Below are 9,478 nucleotides of genomic sequence, written 5' to 3'. Positions count from 1 at the left end.
TCCATGGAATGGAAATGGGGCCACAGGCAACAGGAAACCCAAATTCATCACTGGCCAGGGAATACGCTAAACAAAGGGCTGAGGTCTCTGCCCTGGCATAAGCAAGGCATAAGCATCACCTAGACGGCATTCGGTTCCATTGCACATTTTACCTACATTCATTATAACACCAGGGCCATCTGTTTGTGTACAATAAAGGAGTTCTGGGAGAAAAGCATGCAGTTAGCACATCCATTATACAGGTTTTTTAAATATCAATAAAACATCGATTCCCTCCTTCCATAAATTCCAGCGTTGTGGTGAATACAAATCAGTAGCCACGATGGAAAAAGAATGCATCACCCCTCTCAAAAGTGCATAAATCTCCCCTCTCCCCAGTATATCACGAAACTTTTTAAATACTGGTGGAAAAACTCCTCTGCCAGGTGCCAAGCGCTGCTCCCCAAGCGTGCCTGAAGCGTTGCAGCGCTGATATCAGCACTAGCACGGTTGCAACACTGCAGCTGGCCGGCGGTTCAAAGGTTGCAGCTGGAGCTATGCAAATAGTGGGTCTTTCTGTGGAGAGTGGTATCTCACCGCTAAACCCTTTTGGTTTAGGGCAGTCAGCTGAAATTTTGTAAGGTATTTTATTTTCTAAATTCAAATGGAAAACAGAAGAAATTTCAGTTTTGTTTGAGCTAGAGTGTTTTGCTTGGTGTGAAACAAGCACAAAACCTTAATTTCTGTTTCATTTTATTCAGCCTCCAGCTCCATTATTCCCCTTTCCCATTTTCTTTTCGTGCATGTGCAAAAACAACAGCAGAGCCCTCAGTTTTGACATGAAACCATAGGTGTTATTCATTGAAACCAGCAAAATAAGAAGTCACTTCTTACGTTTTGGTTTTGTTTGTTTGTTTGTTTTCACCTAAGCTAATAATGACATTTAGCTCACTTTCAGACCTTCAGCTCCCCTGAAACTGTGTAGAGAAGACAGAGCTGAGGTGTTCAGAGGGAAAGCCCCGCTGAGGTTCTGCTGCTGCAGGGCTGCTGCCTCCATGCCCCCTGCCCCTTGCCAGCCCCCCCTTGTCTCACATCTCCGCACAGCAGCAGACAGCAAGTAATGGCTCCGTTTGTCACTGCCCTGTCATTGCAAGGCCGTAAACATCTCTCATTTTGCTCTCCACCTCCCCCAGGCTGGGTCTGCTGGGTCTGCTGGGTCTGCTGGGTCTGCTGGGTCTGCTCCCCACCCATTCCCTGCTCACACCACACCTGGCTCTGCATCCCTCTGGGCACAGGTACCTGGTTCTCAAATCCTCCAGCAGCTCCCCAGGTGCTGTGACATCTCACAGGCAGGAGGTCTAGACCGTGGTGTTGGCAAGATGTGCCTGGCAGTGACCCGCCGGTGATGCTGCCCTCACCTGCAGCCCACCTGGGGGTGATCTGGGGCCACCAGCAGCATTTCTCCTCAGTGAGCACTTGGACACACAGTCTGTCCCTTCATAGCCCTGGGGCAATCCCCCATCCTGCCCATGGAGGTGAGCACCAGCTGGTGTCATGTCCACGGAGGTGAGCACCAGCTGATGTGTTCAATGAGCTCATTTTACTGCAGAGCATCCTGCATTCTTCCCCCAAACCCTCCTTGAGCACTGCCCATGGGTGACAAGGTCCATCAGAGAGGGGACACAGCTCCAGAAAAGCCTCTCCTGACCCATTCCCAGCTCTGGTACTGGCTCCGCTCCCCCGCAGCGAGGAGCGATCGAAGGGAGTGCCTGTAATTGCAGCTGTCAGCAGTAACAATCATGGTTTTGCCGTTATAAATGGCTCCAGCCTGACTTTTACTTACAGATTTCCCTCACGTGATGCTACAAGGCGTGCAAGGAAAAACCTGCACCGCAGAAAAGCAATTGCACCTTCCAGCTCTGAGGAAGGAGATTTATAGCTTGTTTTGGCCATAAAATAGAGCAGGCAGGGCTTAGGCTGCAGGTCAGTGTGTCCTGACTGAGCAGGCTGGGGTGGTTCAGAGAAAGGGGACACCCGGTGTCCCCTCCATGTCATCCCACTGGGGATGAGCCTGGATATCAGAGCTCCTACCCCTGCCTGTTTGGTAGACCCTCTGTGCAAGGGAAGGGGTTTAGCCTAATTCCTGCCTGACGTATCATAAAATCACAATGACATCTGGAGCCAGAAGGTGGGGTTCTCAGGCTGCAGGGGTGACCCTTGCCAAATCTGCTGGCATTGATCAAGGGCACTGAGAAATGCTGGGGGGTTTTCCATGTACGTGCAATTTGCAGCACCAGGACTAATTTCTACAGTGAGGACAAAGCCAGGCTGTGTCCTGTCCACAGCTCCTGTCAGAGACCAGAGCTGTTGTTTTCCAAGCAGCTGGCTGAGAACAGATGTGGAGCCCCCCGCATGAGCCCAGCCCAGCCACTTCCCAGCCCACAGCTGGGATGAGGCCCCAGCTGCCATGCAGCCTGTCGCTCTCTGCCCTGCTGGCACAAGCAGCTTTGAGACATGTCCCCACTTGTTTTAAATGACTCTTCCCAATTTGACATCTGCCCTGAGGCTGCATGACCTGGAGCTGTGTGTTACAGCACATACAGACAGTTCACACTCATCCCTGAAGCATCAGGGAATGACCTGCAGACACACTATTTCTTCCAGGCAAGGAAAGACCCTCCATAGAGAGACAGCTTAAGCACCATGCCATCTCAGAAGACCACCAAATGGACTTGCTGTGGACAAGGCACCAGGTGCATCAGCAGGAGATGAGCACCCTCAGGGTGATCATGATGCAGGGCTCAGTGGTGAGGTTTGGAGCCCAAGAGGGCACATCAAAGCAGGTTTGGCAGGAGAGAGTGTTATTTTCCTAAAGTGACCCTTGCAAATAGGAAACCTGTAGCCTTTTGGGCACTTTGATAAGGTTCAGAGGTTGTTAAAAACCAACAAAGCTATGGCAGGATTCCAAAAAATTCCCAGGAAGTCTAGCCGGCTAGGGAGATTTCTGCCATAGCTGCTACCACACACCTCAGCCTTGCCTGCACTCAGCATTTGGTTGCCATTAAAGACATGCTGGTTAAGGGACACAGATTTAGCTCAGAGAATCGCAGTGACACGTCCTCCAGCGTGTGGTTACACCGATGCACACTGTCACACAGGGGTACGGACTGCTCTTCTGTCCCATCAGGGACCACTCGCCAAACATAAAGCATCTTTGTACCAGTTCCCAAGGTCACTTGGTGCTTTACGAGCCCCAAGTCCCCTGGAAAATATCCCAAAGGGGTAAGGGTCCATCCTGCCCCAGGGCACAGCAGGGCAATGCCACAGCCTGGAGATGTGCTGGGGGGACAGATGCTGCACACCCTGCAGCAGGCGAGGAGGGGATTTAGCAGCAGAGCAGACGCAGGGAGGGAGCAGGGAGGGCAGAGGCTCTTCCTAGGGCTCTCCTGGAAGCAACCCAGGCAGCTCCAGGGCTCGGAGGAAGCAGCTCTTGTTTCTTCTCTAATTTTAGACCTTTTTGGGGTGTTCAGTTTTCTTAACCACCGGTCAGCTGCTGTCTTCTCGCACAAAGCAAGTGTGCATAAATTAAACCAGACACATATATATGTACTGGAAATGATCCAGGAGCAATCACTTACACGCCAGTGAAGGGCGTGAAACCCCCCATCTGCTCCCGGTTGCAAGACAGCACAGCAAGTCCCCAGCCCAGCCACCACCAGCACAGTTCTCCAGGGCTTGTCCCTCCACGGTGGTGGGGAACACTGCACCTCTCAAAGCGCAGGAGTGGGGCTGGAAGCAACCTGGCAGGGGCATCTTGACCTAAACTGTCTTGGCAGATGTTTTCATTTCTTATTCCCTGGCTGGGTTTGCAGGCAGGACACCCCTGTGATCTCAAATAAAGAGGAGGGGACGCACGAAGGTGGCGAGGAGCCATGCATACATCGGTCGTGAATCATCTGGGAAAGGTCAGCCTGCTTGGGGGTGTTGGGTGTGAGCAGAGGCAGCCCCCCTCCCCTATGCCCCCCCACAGGGCAGCCTCCCAGCAAAGAGGAACTGCTACCAGTTTTGCTTTTTGCTGCATGTTCCTGCATCCCTATGTGTTTTGGTACCAATCATGCCTCTACCCACAGGCTTGCAGCCAGGGGTACGTTGTTGCCCGACCTTAGGATTTTTAAGATCAGGCATGTTGACACTGGGTCAACAATGTACGGGCCAAATCCTGCCCTGGAGAGTGCTGGGGAGGTGATAAATAAGCCAGGCAGGGCATGGTTACTGCCCACAGACCCACATACCCATGAGCCGGTGGCTGGGGACAGGGCTGTCCCATCCCTGTCCCCATAACAGCACAAGGCTGGATGTTTGAGATCTCAAGTCCTAAATTCACCTCCATGATGGGCTCGAATCCCAATGGATCAAATTCAGTTAGTGGGTAAAATGACCCACCTGCAGCCAAGGCAGAAGGAGGCACGGCCTCTCCTGGCAGGTCTCATCCTGGCTTCTGCCGAAACGGGGACGAAAGCATCATCTTACCCCATTTGGAGGGGTCATGGGAGGTCCTGGCTGCTGGAACAGCGCTTGGAAGCCTGGATCGGTACCGACATTCATGCCGCTTGCATCAGGCCCATCCAATGCCTTATTATTGCCTGGAAATCACTGCTCCTCTTGGCTTAAAAATCCTGCTGCAGGCAATATATGAACATCTTCACAATTCCCAGTGGATCAGTCTGACCCTGTGCGCTGCCTCTGCCCTGGGGACTGAGACCCCCCTCTGGTTCCTGATGCTCATAATCACACCCTCGTCCTCCAACAGTTCCCGGTGGGGAGGGAGAATATATGAAAAATCAATAGCTTCAGCCTGAGCTGTCAGAGTATTTGTGCATTTTGCACCATTGTCTCTAGGAAATCCAATATATCGATCACATTTCTCAAGACTGGTATTGATGAAGCAGATAATGGCAGTGTTTGGGGCTGGCTGGAGAATGCTGAGGATGTCTGAAGCCCAGGGCTGCTGCTCTATTGATCCTGGAAGGCAGCGCAGCATCTCCTGGCATGATTTACTAAATCCCCTCATCATTCCACGCCAAGCTTGCCCCTGACCTGCTTTTACTTCCCTATTTATTTATTTATCCCCCCCGCCTTTCTTCCCAAGTGGAAGCAGTGAAGCCCCTGCTCATTCCTCATTATTTCTTCTAGTTTCAATGGAGAGGAGATGAATTTGTCTTCTCAGCTCTCCCTGATGTTGACCTATGCAGTCGACCAGACTCAACACGTCCTGCTCTACTTGTGCGACAGGGAGGGTTGTGCCGCTAAAGTGTCGCCTTCCTCTGACAAACTGAGCCCCTAAATATCCAGGGGTCTTAAAAGTCAGCTGCCTGTGGAGAAGGTGGGAAGAGCGGTGTGGGAGTGGCTGTCTGTGGGTGTCCTGCATTGTCTCCTACTACAGAAAACCCGGCTCTTTGTGATTTTATGCCATTAACGAAAATTTTCCTTCTGCAAGACTCTTTTTCTAAAGCCTCTTTAGAAGACTCTCCCCAGCAATGTAGGATCTTTAAAAGTATAATTATATTTAAAAAAAAAAAAAACAAACCATAACACCATGCTATTTATAAATTATTCTATATGCTCTCAACAAAGCAAGTGCCAGACTGCACTGGCGGAAAGCCCACTCCCGGCTTCTCCTTGCTTGGTTGAAAAATGCAAATAGCACTACTTTCTTTAATTTTTTTTCCTAGATGCAACAGCATGGGGGAAGATCACAATATGAAGTCTTTCCTGGAAAAGAGCAAGAGATTAAGGGAATGCGGCAGTTTGGTGCAAGCGAGGCATGGGTGCCGGGATCCAGAGCTGACACATGGGGACTGGGATTGGCTGTGATCAGCATCCCTCCTGGGCTGAGATGTGTTGCCTGCAGCCCCCCTGCCCTCCAGCCCATCCGTGGGCAGAAGGCAGCAGAGGCCCTTTCTCTCTCATCTAAGGCTTCTCCTGCCCCCTCTTCCCTCCTGCCTTCCTCCCCTAGACCCTGGATGTGCAGGGCTGAGAGTTTTGAAAACATTTCAAGGAGTTGGAAAGCCCCAAGTCCCAGCAGAGTAGCAAAACACTGTCATGATGCCAAACACGGTCCCAAAGCGTGCCCGATAATGAAAGGCAGGTGTTTGCCCATCAGATATTTAAACAGAGTCATTGCTACAGAACGTGGCAATGGTGAGTGAGAAGTAGTCCAGCTTCTGCTCTGCTCTGCCTGCTATTGCCTGTCATTTTTCGATACTAACAAATGGCATTTATTGGTATTAAAAAAATAATTAGCGTTTATTAGGATTAAATAAATAGCATTTATTGGTGGGTAAAAACCATCTGAGGTACAAAGAGGAGCAGGGATCACTAGTTATTTTCTGTCGCTGAATTTGCACGCTGTCATATCAGAAGACATTAACTTATTATTTATCATGGTACACATTTCAAGCAATGCATGCAGGAAACAATAAAGAGAATATTTATTTCTTAATCCGTTCTCCTCCCCCATGCTGGATGTTATCTCGGAAGCCTGATGGTATTCAAAGGGTTGAAGCTGCAAAAACCCACCCCTCGTCTGCTCCTGCTGAAGTCGGTGCCACTGATCGTGGTGGGAGCAGGCTCAGACCCTGAGTGATTTTATCTGGTACAAGCTTGCAAAAGCACTGCATTAAAAAGCTGGTGACCTGCTAAATGTAAGTCAAGCTGTGACACCGTGGTTAGCTGGCGCTGGGGTCAGCGCCAGGCAGGTTGCTGAGTGTGAAGTTTCAGATGAAGGGCACTAAGGCTCTATTCATTAAACGGTTTTCTGCAAACATAATTAAGAGATGGTATCAGCGAGCATCGCTGCTGCATGTGCTGCTGCTGCTGGGTAAATCTGAATGTGAGTAAGAGCCGTCGCAAATCAGAGGTCCCCGGGCCTGTGACAGGACCCCGATAAATCACGTCAGCAAATGAGCTCTGCTCTGGCAGACGTCGGTAGGAGCGATGCTGCAGGCAGGGACGCTGCCGTGCTTGGGGGCTGGCAGCTGAGATGGGATGGGATGGGATGGGATGGGATGGTCCCCGGTGTGGGTACGGGAAAAATCTCCAGAGGTTGGGAGGTTTGAAGAAAACCCCAAACCAATCCCAAACACAGCAAACTCCCAAAATCTGGGAACTGGGAAGCGGCAGGATTAGGGCCGCTGGGATACCCTGGGATAACTGAAGGATGCGGCCCCACTCCCAGCAGTTCCAATCTGGCCTCTCAGGCTATAATGCAGTGGTTACCGAACCCTCCAGCCCCTGGGACCATCTTTGTTTTGGGGCAGATGTGCCCCTGCATGGGTGGGCTTGCTCTTATACCTGCCTGGGGTTTCCCTGGTCCCCCTCACCCCTTTGTGATCATGCCACTTTCAGAGAATTTTCCTTTTTTTTTTTTTTTCTTTCTTTCTCTTCCCCTTTGCACTGTCTTCTCTTTCTTTTCCTTCCCCCTGGCTTTTTGTGGCCTGTCAGCCTAATTTCCCTCCTTCCTCAATTCTTACTCATTTTTCTTATGTCTCTTCCTACTCTTCCCTTCCATCTCCATCCTCACTCCTTCTTTTTCACCTGGCTGGTACATCCCTCACCTCTTGCCTTCCATGTACACCACTCTCCCTGCTGCACATCTTCCCATCCCATCCCATCCCTTGCCCCTATCCCATTCCCTTCCTATTCCTATTCCTATTCCTATTCCTATTCCTATTCCTATTCCTATTCCTATTCCTATTCCCTTCCTATCTTATCCCATCCCAACCCCATTCCCATCCCATCCTATCCCATTCCTATTCTTACTCCCATTCCATCCCTTGTCCCTATCCCATCCTTATTCCCATTCCTAATCCTATTCATATTCCAATTTTATCTCATTCCTATTCCCATTCCCTTCCTTTCTCATCCCATGCCCAATCCCATCCCATTCTTTGCCATTCCTATTCTTATTCCCGTCCCATTCCTTGTCCCTATCCCATCCTTACTCCTATTCCTATTCCCATCTCACCCCATTCCTATCCTATCCTATCCTATCCTATCCTATCCTATCCTATCCTATCCTATCCTATCCTATCCTATTCCCATTCTTATTCCCATTCCCATCTCATTCCCATTCCCATTCCTATTTCCATTCCCATTCCCATTCCTATTCTTATTCCTATCTATCCTATCCCATCCCATCCTATCCTATCCTATCCTATCCCATCCCATCCCATCCCATTCTTATTCCCATCCCCATCTTATTCCCATTCCTATTGCCATTTCCATCCCATTCGATCCCATTCCTATTTTCATTCCCGTTCCCATTCCTATCGCCATTCCCACCCCAGTCCATTCCACCCCAGAGCGTTCAGGATTCAAACTGCGGCTGTCCCAGATCTGCCATCGTCCATGGTGGGGCTCAGCTGGAGATCTCGAGGGGCGAAGGTGACACGCTGGGGTCCAAACCCACTCCCAAAAGGAGCAGAAAGGGTTAACAGCAGAGGGGCGGGGGAGCCCCGGCGCCACCGCCCCCTCCCCCGGCCCCGCGGGCAGGGGCGGGGCTGAGCGCGATGGGCCCCGCCCCTCCGGCGGGCCCCGCCCCGCCCCGCGCGGCGGTGGGCGGCGGCGGCGGTTGCCGTGGCGATGGCTCGTTGCCGGCGGCCGGTTGGTTGTCGGGCCGGCTGACGGGCGGGGAGGCGGCGGCGGCGCGGCGGGACGGGGAAGATGGCGGCGGCGGCGGAGGAGGCGGCGGCGGTGGCGGCGGGGCGGCGCTGAGGAGGCCCGAGGCGGGCTGAGGAGTGGCGGGGCGGGCGGGCGGGGGCCCATGTGCGGCGGCGGCGGCCCCCCCCCGCCCCCCACTACCGGCGGCGGCGGCGGCCCCTTCGCAACCAGGCGCCGCTGAGGCGGCTCCGCCGGCGCAGAGCGAGCGCGGCCCCGGCCCGGCGGCAGGATGAAGTTCGCCGAGCACCTCGCGGCGCACATCACGCCGGAGTGGCGGAAGCAGTACATCCAGTATGAGGTACGGCCCCGCTTTCCCGCGCCTCCCCGGGGCAGGGCGGCCGGAGCCCGGGAGGCGCCGCAGGGCTGTCCGTGCGGAGCGGGCGGGAGGCGGCTCCCCTGCCCCGCGGCGGGTCCGGCGGGCGGCAGCTTCCCGCTGCTCCGCTCGGCGTTGCAGAAGCAACGCGGCGAGCGGTCTAAAGCTCTTCCCGTCCCCATTATTATTTTTTTAATAACAAATAAAAAAGCCTGAGACCGCTCGGAGAAAAAGCGCTGGGTGGGCAATATATTAATTGTTGCCTTTAACCTTTTGGTGCGGGACAAAGGTCAGAGGCTTGGGGGATAATCAAGATATTTAAAAATAAATTGTTCTGCCGGATTTCTGGAGGAGTCCGCTGTCGGTGCGTGACCTGCTATAGGTGGCATGTGCAGGGCTGGGAGCACTCGCCGCCCGCGGGGGTTTGCTCGCCATGGAAGCCGGCGGGCCCGGCCGTGCCCGCTC

The 9,478-nt window shown here is 52.8% G+C and overlaps 1 protein-coding gene across 2 annotated transcripts in view; it reads left to right on the top strand.

The window, feature by feature from the left end:
- Positions 1-8,776: 8,776 nt before the first annotated feature.
- XPR1 (xenotropic and polytropic retrovirus receptor 1) overlaps positions 8,777-9,478 on the top strand; it is a 104,205-nt gene continuing 103,503 nt past the window's right edge. For both annotated transcript variants that reach the window (XM_080348527.1, XM_080348526.1), the window contains exon 1: positions 8,777-8,998. In XM_080348527.1, coding sequence (XP_080204653.1) covers positions 8,930-8,998 — 69 coding nt within the window. In that variant the 5' untranslated portion in view covers positions 8,777-8,929. The remainder of the gene's footprint in view (positions 8,999-9,478) is intronic.

Source organism: Nesoenas mayeri (genome assembly GCF_963082525.1).
Source record: "Nesoenas mayeri genome assembly, chromosome: 8".
Lineage (NCBI taxonomy): Eukaryota > Metazoa > Chordata > Aves > Columbiformes > Columbidae > Nesoenas > Nesoenas mayeri.
The sequence above is the reverse complement of the archived record's forward strand: the minus strand, read 5'-3'. Positions and strand labels throughout refer to the sequence as shown.